The sequence below is a fragment of the Camellia sinensis genome, chromosome 8 (genome assembly GCF_055761805.1).
Source record: "Camellia sinensis isolate YWXY chromosome 8, ASM5576180v1, whole genome shotgun sequence".
Classification (NCBI taxonomy): Eukaryota; Viridiplantae; Streptophyta; class Magnoliopsida; order Ericales; family Theaceae; genus Camellia; species Camellia sinensis.
The window spans coordinates 84,576,071-84,589,743 of record NC_138968.1 but is presented as its reverse complement, the minus strand read 5'-3'; the positions used below and the strand labels follow the sequence as shown (position 1 = coordinate 84,589,743).

Below are 13,673 nucleotides of genomic sequence, written 5' to 3'. Positions count from 1 at the left end.
TCCATCGATGGGCTTATGAAACAAATCACAAGCAAGATCATTGATCTCGATCATCTTTAAGTGATCGACCCTTGGAATGATCTAGTTCAATTTCAGTAACAAAAAAAAGTATCAAAAATTAATCACAATCAAAGAAATCAAGTACATATATGTAGAGATCCATACCAATATTCTGGTAAAATTGCTTATTCGCTGATTTCATCGATGGAATTTTCGAGACTCTATATTCATCTCCATCTCCATCTCCATCTCCGTCTCCGTCTCCATCTCCATCTTCATCTTCATCTTCTCCTCTGTTGATGCTGCTACTCATCATCTTAGCAACCTCAGTTGGGTTCGGTTGGGTTGACTATTCTTGCATTGTATATATACACATTCGTTGGTGTTTCTCTACCTCGCTTTTTCCACAAAAAAGGTATCCCATTTAAGATTTGGTAAATACTCATAAATGTCAGTAAAGACTCATTAATATTGTGAGATTATCATAATAAAAATATATATATTTAAATGAAGTGATTTTAAATTTAGTAAAATTCCTTGAAAAAATATTTTGAAAAATGCCTCATGGATTTTTCTTTTTTGTTAAGTTATTTACGAAATTAGTTCTTATTGTCTAATTGGGATGGAGATAGTATGTTTTAAATCAGGTCAAAATGCGGACGTAATCCACATGCTTAGCATGTATCAAGTTTGTGATGATGACAAGATTTGGTCATTGGGTAAACAATAATTTTTTAAAAAATTAAGTTTACATTATTTACTTTTACATTTTTTTATGCCAGTAATGATAATGGATCGAAGTTAGCTGTACAATTTAACAACATTTATAAAAACATCGATTATAATGATAGTACAAAAAACAAATGGGCTTTGGTGTGATGACAAAGCATTGAAATTCAAAATGGCAAAGTTTGGAAAGAAGTATGATCTCAAGCCTAGGTCAGTACAAGTACCACAGATAAGAAAGGCCATGGACGACAACCACACGCATAATGTTGGCTATCAAAGGAACAGGTCCTTTGCTGAGGTTGTGAGAGGCAGAGGTGTCCCAACAACTACAACCAAAACCATTAAGGTATATGAGGAAGGTAATGGTTGGTTAAATGAAAGTGTAGTAGCAAGGTTAAAATAATCCTTCTTAGTGGACAACTTTAGGGAGGAAATAGTAAGAAGAGGCTTTGAGGATGTAAAGGTGAGAATGGGTGGTAGAAGAGATATGGTTCTTTCCTTCAAATCAGTAAAAGCCATGAAGGAAAATTTTTTGAAAATGCAAGATTGGCTCAATGAATGGTGTGAATCAGTCCTTGAATGGAGACAAGGGTTGGCTATTGAAAAAGAAAGATATGTCTGGCTTAGTTGCTATGATGTTCCCTTGAACGTATGGAGTTTTAATACATTTAGCAGCATTGGCAAGAATTGGGGAGTAGTGATTGCTATAGATGATGATACTCTTCGGCTAAATTTGCTTCACTATAGTAAGGTGAAGAATGCTACGAAATGTATGGATTCTATCAATCATACCATAAATCTGGAGTGCAAAGGTATACTATACCCAGTGAGGGTTTGTGAAGAATAAATTGTAGTTTCTAACATACTGCATGATTAGTGTGCATCCCACCCCACCGAATGGAAGAATGGAAGGAAGACATCCTTAGAGACGATTGCAGATGATCAGATTACAAACAAAAATAGAAGGCATGAGGAAAAAGATGATGACATGGAGATCCAGATGGGCGAGAAATCAGACCTAAGGTGTGGTGTGGCTGGAGTGGGTACCAATGTATCACCTGCAATCGCAGATGAACTAGACAGGGATGAAAGGTTGAGAGACATCTCTGTGGTGGCTGAAATAGAAATGATATAGGAAGGGTCTGAGGAAGGTGGCGCATGCGTAAGTTAATCGATAGGGGTAGGGAGGAGTTCCAAGCATTGTGATGATGGTGTCAGGCGTAGGGTAGATGGAGAAGTCTACACTCCTAGTTTTATCAAAAGTTTGAGTGGTTCTGAAGGCAATAAGGTACGAATTCAAATTGAAGTGGACCTGAATAGAACCCAAATGGCAGGTGGTCTGGTTAGGTCAGCCCAAAGACTTGTTGGGCTGGTTCAACTTGATAATTGCAAACCACAAGGTCCAACTGATTTTACAGCCCATACCAAATCACCATACTTATGTCCGACAAGGAAGGAGATACTGAAAGAAAAAGAAATAATAGTAAAAAGAAAACAAGTGCAGAAGAAGCAAATAAAGGGAAAGTTCGGTGTTACCAAGAAATTTGGGGCATCTTCTCTAAACTTGAGAAAAGGAGCAGTCTTTAGGTTTGTTGTAGCTTCCATTTCACTATCAATGGCAAGTGGGAACAATAGAGGACGGTAAGTGTTGTCGGAGGTGGAAGCATCAATTTAAATCAGCAAAGCTCTTGGTCTTGATTGTGAAGGCAAAGAAGATGAGGTGCTTAGCAAATTAGATGATCTTGAAGCTCAAGATAAGCAGAGAGCAAGGCAAAGGGAAGAGGATGCAAACTAGAGTATTAAACTCTACTGATTCGGTGTGATTTATTGTGCTTATGAAGATAATCATGGAATGTGAGGGGAATTGGAAGACCTGAAAAAAGGAGGAAGATAAAGAAAAGCATTGCAGATAAAAAAGTAGACATTGTGTTACTCCAAGAAACCAAGAAGGCAGTAGTTGATTCTGACTTGGTTAGGGCTCTGTGGCCTGGGGCTCATTTTGATTTCATGGTAGTAGATGTGGTTGGCCAAGCTAGAGGGTTGTTATGTATTTAGAATCCGGAGGTGTTTCAATTGAAGACTTGTTATATTACTCATAATTTCCTCCTACTATCAGGTACAATATTTTCCAGTTTTGATTGTGTTATCATTAATGTTTATGGTCCTAATGAGGTGGCTAAAAGAAAAGAGATTTGGGATTCTTTAGTAAAGTTGAAATCTAGCTTCTTGGGGCCATGGCGTATGGGGGTTGACTTCAATGAAGTCAAGAGTATTTCAGAAACAATAAGGTGTTCGAGAAAAGATAGAGGGATGAGGAATTTTAATTATATGATTGAACAACTAGAGTTGATAGATATGCCTATGTTAGGGACAAAGTTTACTTGGTGTAATTCTCAAGCAAGGGAGAAATGAAGCAGAATAGATAGATTTTTACTTAATTATGAGTGGGTGAAAAATTTTTCTTTCAAATTATGGGGTCTTCCTAGACTGTTGTTTGATCATTGTCCTATCATTTTAATGGAGGATGATAGGGACTGGGGCCCTAAGCCTTTTAGGTTTCTCAATGCCTAGTTATTACATCCAAATTTCATATCATTTGTTTAGCAAAGTTGGTCAGAATATGTCATGGAAGGATGGGCAGGTTATAAGTGTCTTATGAAGTTTAAAGCATTGAAACAAGCAATAAAATAGTGGAATGTAGTGGTGTTTGGTAAGATTGAATCGAAGCTTAAGAGTAAAATGTTGAGGAGAGACCATTACTTGATACAAAATTGATTAGAAGAAAGGAAGTGAGGGGTGAAGATTGGAGGTTAAATAAAATGTTGGAGTGGATCTGGCTACTAAAATTTTGAGTGAATTGGGCATCTAAAGGGGATAAAAACACAAGGTTCTTTCATATTATGGCATGCAGCAGAAATAGTATGAACTCTCTGTGTTCAATTGCAGTGAATGGCTCAATGATTGAGGAGCCTTTGGAAATTAGGGATGTAATTAAGGCTCATTTCATGAGGAAATTTTATGAAGATTGGAAAGACAGACCCAAATTGGTTGGCCCTTTCAAGAGCATAGGAGGAGCTCAAGTTGTGGCATAATTAGAGGTAGAATTTACTGAAGAGGAAATCAGGACTGTTATACGGTGCTGTGACGGTAATAAGGCCCCTGGGCTTGATGGTTTCAACATGTCATTCTTTAAGAAATGTTGGGAAATTGTGAGAGTTGATGTGTTATAGTTTATGAGAGTCAGAATGCAAGTCTTGTTGGTGGGATAAATAGTTCTTTTACAGCTCTAATTCTAAAAATTTTAAGCCCTTCTTGCTTGAATGAATATAGGCCCATTAGTCTGATTGGTTCCTTATATGAAATTTTAGCTAAGGTGCTAGCTAATAGAATGAAAAAGGTGATGCCTAAGAATATTGGTAAGGTTCAATCAGCTTTTTTGGGGGGAAAGAATATCTTAGATGGCATTCTGATAGCTAATGAAATAGTCGATGGGTGGAAAAGATCTAACAGAAAACGCTTGGTGCTTAAATTGGACTTTGAAGAGGCCTATGTGTTGGCTTTTTGGCTTTCGAAGGTTATTATCGTAATTGTGAGTGTGCCAGCAAGGATCAATCAGTCCTTACAGAAAATTAATTGCCAACCAATTATCAGACGATTGTGTTTTAGTTCTTTCAGCCTCAATGAAGAGGACTTTTACTAGTGGCTTGATTTAGGAGAATTAAGCAAACAACAATCAAATGAAGAACAATTGAAGCACTTCATTAAAATGAAAAACTTACAATGATCCAATTCAGCCTCGTAGAGGTTTACAACAACAATCTACTTGAAACTACTCCTATGAACGAAGTGCAATGCATGAATTTTAAAGTATAGAAATATAAAGAACAAGGAATGTAAAGCTAGAAATAAAATAGAATAAAACTGGGTTTTTTGGATCTGAGCCTGGGGCTTTTTTCTGGGGCCTTCTCTGTTATTTATACTTCTCAAGGATGACCATCGAACTGCACTTCTAACTGTCGAATCGTTCATCCATGATCGCTGATCATGTTGCCTTATAGTTATCTCCACTATGCCATCACTTGCAGTTAGGCTTCCCTCCTGATTTTGAATTTGAATGTGAGTAACTGTTGAAGCCACATCACTTTGCATCTTTTTGCTGATCCAGTGCTACACAGATTTTGTAAGAACCAATACTAACTGTCACGTGTACGATCACGATCGAAAATTTGAATAGTCTTCCCGTATTGCCCTTATTTTGCCACGCGTTGAATTGTAATTGGCTTATACAAAATATGTAGCCAACACTATGACTCTACTAATTGGGAGTTTTTATTTGATATGCTATCGAAGTTTGGCTTTGGGACTAGATGGGTAAGCTGGATGAAAACATGTGTTTCCTCTGCTAAGATCTCTGTTTTGGTAAATGGGTCACCAACATCTGAGTTTTGTCCACAAAGAGGCCTTAGACAAGGAGATCTGTTGTCACCATTCTTATTCAACGTTATAGTAGAGGGACTCAATATTTTGCTGAGCAGAGGTGGGTTCTAATGGACTAAGAGTCACGCATTTGCAATTCGCGGATGACACGATTTTGTTCTGTGATGCGGATAGGATGGAGGTGAGTAATATTAAAAGAATTCTCAAATGTTTTGAGATTTCATCAGGTCCGAAAATCAATTATCACAAGAGTGTCATCTGTGGCATTGGGGTGGAAGAGGGACTGTTGCAAGAATTTGCTTCTAATTTAAATTGTCTTCATCAAAAGTTACCTTTAAAATATTTGGGGCTTCCTTTTGGGGCTAGCCCAAGCAGCAGGAGTACTTGGAAACCTGTTCTTGACAAGTTCAAATAGAAATTGTCCACATGGAAAAGAAGGCTTCTCTCTTTTGCTGGGCGATTAACTTTAATCAAATCTGTAATGTCCAATTTGCCTCTTTATTATCTATCCATGTTCAGAATCCCTGCTGGGGTGGCTAAGGAGATTGAGAGATTGCAATAAGCTTTTCTTTGGGGTGGCTCAGATCTTAGAAGAAAAGTACATATGTTCCGGTGGGAAGTGGTTACTAAGAATAAGAATTTAGGTGGGTTAGGTTTGAGGAGGATTAAAAATTTGAATCAATGACTCTTGCTAAAATGGTGGTGGAGATTTGGAGCTGAGAATCAGTCTCTTTGAAAGGAAGTGATCTGTGCTAAGTATGAGACAATGGATGGAAGATGGGTACCAAAATTAATAGGCAGAGGATCAAAGCTCTGGTCTGATATAATTAATGTTGTTTTGTCCAATCCAGAGTTGCATAATTTTTATATCAATAATTCTCAGATTGTTCAGGGGGATGGGAGAAGAGTTCAATTCTGGAGGGACAAGTGGGTGGGTAATGCATGCTTAATGGATGAATTCCCAAGGCTCTTTTCCTTATCTAATGATAAAAATGGTGTGGTTAGTGTGTTCTTTGAAAGAATGGCAGATGATGGTGGCTGGAACTTGGGATTTAGAAGATCTTTGCTGGTTTGAGAGGAGGAAGAAGCTTACAGATTATTCAATCTGCTTAGCACTGCACTAACTGTGTATGCCATCGGAACTGATGAGCTAAAGTGGTGTGCAGATCCATCAGAGCTTTTTATTGTTTCATCAGTCTATAATTGGTGTGAATCACTTCTGGGATTCGCCGTAACAATGGCTGCCAATTTGGAACAATTTTGCTCCTTCCAAAATGCAACTCTTTGGGTGGCTGGCTTAGCTTGGTAAGGTTAAAACTTCTAGTTTTCTGCATAGAATTGGAGTCTTAGATGCGAGTGCAAATCTTGATTGTGTTTTCTATCATAATGAGGTTGAAACAACGGACCATATATTACTCTACTGTCATTTTATTTGGTTGCTTTGGTCCAACATTGTAAGATGGTGGGGCTTGCAGTGGGTGATACCAGGTTCAGTGAATGGACTATTGCAATGGTGGTCTGGTGGTAGAATGAAGAAGCTGGAGAATAAAATCTAGATGGTTCCACCTTTGGCTACTCTTTGGTCTACATGGGAGCATAGAAATGATTATGTTTTTAATGGGTCTCAACCAAATTTGGAAGATCTGTGTGAAATAGTGAAAGTTAGAGTAGCTATGTGGCTTAAAGCATCGCCCATTCAGGTGGAGTTTTCTATAAATGACTTGGTATTTAATTTGTAACAAGTGAAGCATTGTATCAGAAATGGAGGTTGAATGAAATTGATCAAGTCTAGTGTCTTGCAACAGATGCTCTGTTTAGTTGTTTTGTTTGGCACCACCAGTTGGCTCTCTGTTTTTTTGTTAGTTTGTTTGTTGATTGGAAGTGTTTGTTGGGTGGAGTTCATGGCAGCAGGGTCACTGGTGTGTTTCTTGAGTGCTGCTACTGCAAAGGTTTAGTGCTGCTGCAGAGGTTTCTTGGTAGACCATTGGTTTTGTGCTGCTGCTAATGTTTCTTGGTATGTCACTGGTTTGCTACTACAGAGGTGCTGCTGCTATTGTTTTGTTGCTCTGTGGTTTTTTTTTCTTTTTCTTCTTTGGGTGCTTTACTGCTTGTCTAACAAGAAGTACAAGGTGCTTTGCTGTTTTGTTGTTCTGTTGCTTCTTTGTTGTTCTGTTTTTCTTTGGGTGCTTTTGATTCTAACCAATCTTGGGTCAAATGCTAGCATATGATTGCACTTCCTTTGCGGTGCCAACCTAGTTGGGATTGTTAAGGTTAACTACGATGCTCTTTGCATTTCTCCGCTTTATTGATGTAATTTTTGCATGTATAGTGCCTTTTTCATTAATAAAGCTTTTGCTTTTGCTGATCAAAATAATAGTAATAAGTGACAACAATTGTTTGTTAAACGTTATAAAAATAATATGACATTTATTAACATGGAAACATATCTAGGTGTTTAATATAATAATTTTTAAATTTTGAGATACAAAATCACTACTATACATTTGTATAGACACGTCACGTTCACCAACCCAATTTAAGTTTTTGGCAATTGGTCATAAAGACTCATAAATATTAAGATAGTGATAATAAACTTTATTTTTTTTTAAAATTTTTTTTTAATGCTTACATTTTTTTCAAGTTGAAATCTAAATTTCACATTTACGTTCATAATATTTTTATTTTATTGTGTTTCTCTCTAAAAAAATAGATGAGCTCTTTTTTAAAATATTATTATCGTTTATTTTTTTGGAAACAAACATAATTAAATAAAAATATTAAGATTATTGAATCAATTTAATTTTTTTTCTGAATAATATACAAAGCGGGCCTTACAAAATGAATGGATCAGATTATCAAAAAGAGCATGTGGTGGGCCCTATGAGCCCAAATATAATACTCGAGTTTATATTTAAGCTTGAAAGAAGTCCAACCCATTTTAAAAAATGGTTTTAAATTTACAAAATGGATTTCTATTGTCTAATTAGTATGGAGCTAGTATGTCTCAAACCAAGTTAAGGCAAGGACGGAATAGGCAACCTCAATATGTATGATGTTGTGGATGATGAGATTTGGTCACTTGGCAAAAAATGTGATTTTTTTTTTAAAAAAAATTCAGATTAGATTATTTCTTTGTTTGTTTTACATTTTTTTATGTTAGTAATGTAATGGAGTGAAGTTTTTTTTTATCAGCAAAAAAAAAAAAAAAAAACAAAAGAACTTTATTGATGACATAACAAATGAAATAACATCAATAAAAAAAGGAGGTGCAAAGCAACACAACAAAATACCCTAATCTCAACTAGGTTGGCATCAAGAAAAAACTTGACCATGAGCTGGCACAGCCACTAGGTTGGTGAGGAACCAACACAACAAAATACCCTAGTAAAAATATTTATTAAAACGCCGAGTATAAGTGGTTACAGACGTTTGCAAAATGTCAAGTAGATAGGATGACATTTATTAACACAATTACGTGCATATGTCTGATATAATAATTTTTAAAAATATACAAAAACACAACTAGATGTTTTTTTTTTCTTCTTTTGTATACTTTAAATTTTTCTTTGTATATTTTAACTTGTTTATTATTAACCCAGCACAAATAGAAGTAAAATAGGGGTTACTTTTAAATACACCTCTAATTTCTTTACACTCACCTTCTATAATATGCAAGTGTGCTCCTTCATAAGGTTCAAGATCCAATATGTATATAGTGGGTGTAAAGAAAAATAATAATTAATGTATTTAAAGGCTTTAGCAAAGAAGTTTGTGATTTAATTTAAAATTCTAAGAGATTTAAGGGAAGATGTTATTTGTGAGCTTTGTCTCAAACACACACATTTGGCTTCTTGTGGAAGGTATTGTTGAAACAAAACGATAGAGGTGCTTTTTTGAATTATCGCAACAAAAATTTTATAATAAAATTTTCACTTTTAAAAATTTAAAAGAAATTAAATCATGTAGTATTAGGTGGATCAATGAAGTCCAAATTGAATGGCATAGAAAGTTTATCACATACATGAATAAATACTAGAGAAATTTTTTACGCATAGTCTATGCGTAAAATTCATACAAAATGAAATAATAGGAACATTTTCAAATTTTTGAGTCACAATAATGTATGTTTTGATTCCAAACAAAAAAAATTACAAAAGATCACAATTATTTTTTGTGAAAATTTTATTTGTTTAGCATTATTCAAAAAAACTAATGTGGGTGGAGGCGAATTGGAACTCCTTTTTCTGGCATTGGCACCATATCACCTAAAACCTTCTCCTTTGGAAAAAGGACCTCCCATTTATACTTCTTCACCACATTGTGGATGAAAGTTAGCACTACTAAACGAGCATACTCTTTTCCAGGGCAAAGTCTAGGCCCACCTCCAAACGGCACATATGTGTATGGAGCCGGTGCTTCTCCGCCTTCGTACCTTGACGGATCAAATTTTTCTGGATCCCGAAAGTATTTAGAGTTCTTGTTTGTTGTGTTAACTGTCCAATATACCTACATACAACACTCACAAATTAGCTACGATAACTAAAGAAAAATTATTTAGCAGTTCAAAATTAGATATTATATTTTGTTCTAACCACTTATGATCAATCGACCATGGTAACAAAGTTGTTAGGAGTTTTCTTAAAATGGAAAAAGCAAAAGAAAAAAAGAAAAAAGAAAAAAAAGGTGACTACAAAAATAGTTATGCCTCTCACACACACACACACACATATATATAATTTTAGAGAAAGAAAATTAAAAACCATAGGCTAAAGAGTAACGGTTGAAAAGTTGGGGACACTTGGCCATCTTAAGCCTATACACCTACCTAACAACCAACAAGAAAAAAACAAGACCCAAGATTCCACTCATTTGAAACCTATCTTCTCAACAAGATTAAAAGATAGGATTTCAAATCTCATTTTATTTTTATAAGTAGTTAGAACTAAAGATGATGTGATAGTTCCAAATCATTGAATAAGGAGCTAGTCTGAAAAAAAAAAAAAAAAAAAAAAATACACAAGCTTCATTTCATATATGTTTGCACACCTTCCAGCCCTTTGGAATTGTGTAACCAGCATATGTGAAGTCAGTTAAGACTTCTCTAAAGGTTCCTTGTTGAGGTGGGACAACTCTCATCACTTCACACATTACATTCCATGAGTACTTCATTTTCGACATGTCATTCCAGTCTAGCAATTTTCCTGTCTTTTTATCTTTTGAGATCTCCAATTGCTCTGCATTTCAAATATGTAAAAACACATAAATTAATTGTAACACGAAACTCGAACAACATGAGTATAGTCCGTAAAATTTTAGGAGATTGAACAATATTATTTTAAATTTGATCAATGTTTGGTTTTAAATTTGTCAACCCAAATTCCATTATATATATAATATAGTTGGTTCACTCTATTCACAAATTTATTATCAAAAAATTAATTTTGTATGTATATATACACGTAAATAAGATTATTCTTTCACGATCAACTAAGATTATTCTTTCACGTCACAAAATATATTTTTTGAATAATTTTATATGTATATATACACATAAATAATTTAACTAAAATTTATGATTAGAAAAAAAAAATTCTTGTATCCCGTATATCGCAGATGTCAACTACTAAGTACCTTAATTACAATCCAAAAGAATTTTGGGTTGTACAAACAAAAAAATTTACACACAAAAAAATAAAAATAAAATAATAGTAACTTATAATTTTAAAAATGTCACAATCACATAATTCTTCATAGAAAATTATGTAACAAAGTCATTACCTGATAGGACCTTATTGTAGATGTCTGGACTTTCTCCCACAAACTTCATGAAGAAAGAAATGGTGACAGCTACATTGGCATAACCAGCCACCAACAAACCCATTATTTTATCAGCAATCTCAGCCTCACCCATACCCTTCCCAGTTGGATCACTCACTACAATCATATGAGACAATATATCTTGTTTCATAGCTCCTCCACTGCCTAGCATGGCGGCTCTCCTCTCCCTCACCACTGCAATTAGCTCCCTTCGAATAGCATCAGCAGCTTTGCCAGCACGATAAAAGTTAGTGCCAGGAAAATTCACCATGATCGAATGCAACCCTAAGGTGACATCATCAAAATAGCGAACCAGCCTCGTGATACGATCTGGATTTTCCATCCCTAGAAAGATCCGGCAAGCGATCGACAAGGTCAGAGTCTTGGCCAGAGGGTAGACCTATTACAAAAATATTATGGAACAATTCAATATTATTCAACAAAATTATTAAGACATATATAACATATAAAATAAGAATGCATGTAAAATAACATAGTAAGAAAGTCATCCGTAAAAACTTCATGTACATGATTTTCTTGTGTGTCTTGTGGGTCTCACACTCTTAGAAAATATTTTCTGCTTGGTTTGATTTTTAAAAAATTATTTTTTGACCAATTTATGTTTATGTGAATTTTTTTTTTATTTCATTTTAGGCCTCGTTTGGCAAGAGGCTATTTTAGTCAAAAAGTCAAAAAGTTATTAAAAAAGCCAAAAAGCCAACAACTCATACCAAAAAGTCAAAGATTCCCTTTTCTCTCTACTTTTTGCACATCTTTTCGTAAAAAGCCAAAAAGTCATCCTAAACATACTAGTTTTTTTTACATCACATTTTAGCAAAATAACCAAAAAGTTACTAAATTAGCCTGTTCCCAAACGAGGCCTTAGTCAACTTTTTTTTTATATGCACCTAATCTAGATGTATCTAAAAATAAAATAAAAAAGTTCACTAAAAACAAACGAAAATCCAAACAAAAAATTGTTACATTTTTATTCAGATTTTTATTTGTTTCTAATGAACCTTTTCATATTTTTAGTCCTTTTTTTTTTTCATTTTTTTAGATGAATCTAATTTTGATTTATCTAAATAGAAAAAGAAATTAGATGATTAAATTATCAAATAAAAGGAAAATAAAAACACATCTAAAAATAGTTCGTGAAAAATCAAACCAAACTATATAATTGTAACGAATTAAATCTAATAACTACTGTAATATAAATATAATAGTAAATTTAATTTTGTAACTTAAGAAGGTTTTAAAAACTAATAAATTTGAACCATCTAAAAAAAAAAAACTAATATATTTAGCCCCAATAATGAAATGATTAAATATGGAAATTTTTATTTTTTTTATTAAAATCTCTATCAAGACCTTCAATTCGTCTTTGCCTTCCCATTGAGTCTTCAAGTGTTGCTGTGAAATTGAGTCAATTATCCCCAAGTAACTCGACAATGCCTCAGGCTTGAAAAACCCAGGTGTCCTTATCACTTCTTTTACATCATCCACAGCCACCGCTGCCACTGCTACCACCGCATGTGGTGGTGGAACTGGTGGAGCTGCCACTGGTTCAGGTTTTGATGAGAGGAAAAGCTTCTGCTTTGAGTGAGGCAAGAAACCAGTGAAGATTTTTCTCTCATTGGAGAAGAGAAACTTGTTTCCATTTGGGCCACATATGACTGCTGTTTTCTCTCCGAAAATCTTCGTCTTGAAGATCTCTTGAGAGTACTTTGTCATCCTATAGTTCACAAAATTTTCTGGCTTGCCAAACAGGAATTCGATGCTTTCGCCGATAATAGGCCATCCGAAGCTGCCCGGAGGCAGTTTGACACCGTCATTGGAGCGGTGTCGGAGAGAAAAAATGGTGATGAGAATAGAGAGGGAAGGAAGAATGATAGAGAGATATAGGAACTCCATGGATGTAAAGATATGATAGTGTTTTGGTGAAAAAATGAACTAGGAAGTAAAGGTGGTGTGTTTGAGTAGGGCTTGGAAGTGTGGTTTATATAGGCATATGGAAAGCCTAGGGCTGTCCAATTCAAAGGGTAGATTTGAAATTTTCAAAAAATTAAACTTTTCAACTTTGGTTTTTTTTTTTTAATTAAAATTTTTCATTTTGAGTCTTTGAAAATATTTTATTTTTCCACTTTGGACCCAAGGGAACATATTCCATCTCTGTTGAATTTTTTTGACTGAGTAATCCAAACTAGGCAATACCCAATGTTATCTCATTTAATTACAATATTATTCATGAAAAATGTATAAAATCTGTAGAAAAAATATATATATACATATATATTTTGATTTACAATTATCTGACATGCTAAGTGAAACTTATTTACCAACAAATAAAAAATATTATAAAAATTAATTATCAATATTATAATCTTTTTTATTAATTTATAATTTTTGTTTCCTGACTTAACTATCAAGTGTTGTCCCTTTCTCTTTCACTTTATATGTGTATTCATAAACAAATTATATGGGTATGAATAAACATTTATTTTATATTAAAAACAATAAACCCACCATAACAGATAAATTGATGAAAATGTATAATGTAGAGGAAATTTTATCTCTGACGCACATATATATAGACTGTTAGAAACAGTAAAAGTGAAGGAAATTATTAATTAATAAACTATAGCTTATATGAAAATGATATATGAATGAGACTGAATTATTAATAACTC

The 13,673-nt window shown here is 34.2% G+C and overlaps 1 protein-coding gene across 1 annotated transcript; it reads right to left on the bottom strand.

Annotated features, from left to right (window-relative positions):
• Positions 1-9,196: 9,196 nt before the first annotated feature.
• LOC145796619 (beta-amyrin 28-monooxygenase-like) lies at positions 9,197-12,956 on the bottom strand. Its single transcript, XM_082881813.1, has 4 exons — positions 12,355-12,956; positions 10,945-11,383; positions 10,213-10,400; positions 9,197-9,672 (listed from the first exon to the last, which is right to left on the bottom strand). The coding sequence occupies exons 1-4, from the start codon at positions 12,895-12,897 to the stop codon at positions 9,376-9,378; spliced, it is 1,467 nt and encodes a 488-aa protein (XP_082737939.1). The 5' UTR covers positions 12,898-12,956; the 3' UTR covers positions 9,197-9,375.
• Between the last annotated feature and the right edge of the window lie 717 nt (positions 12,957-13,673).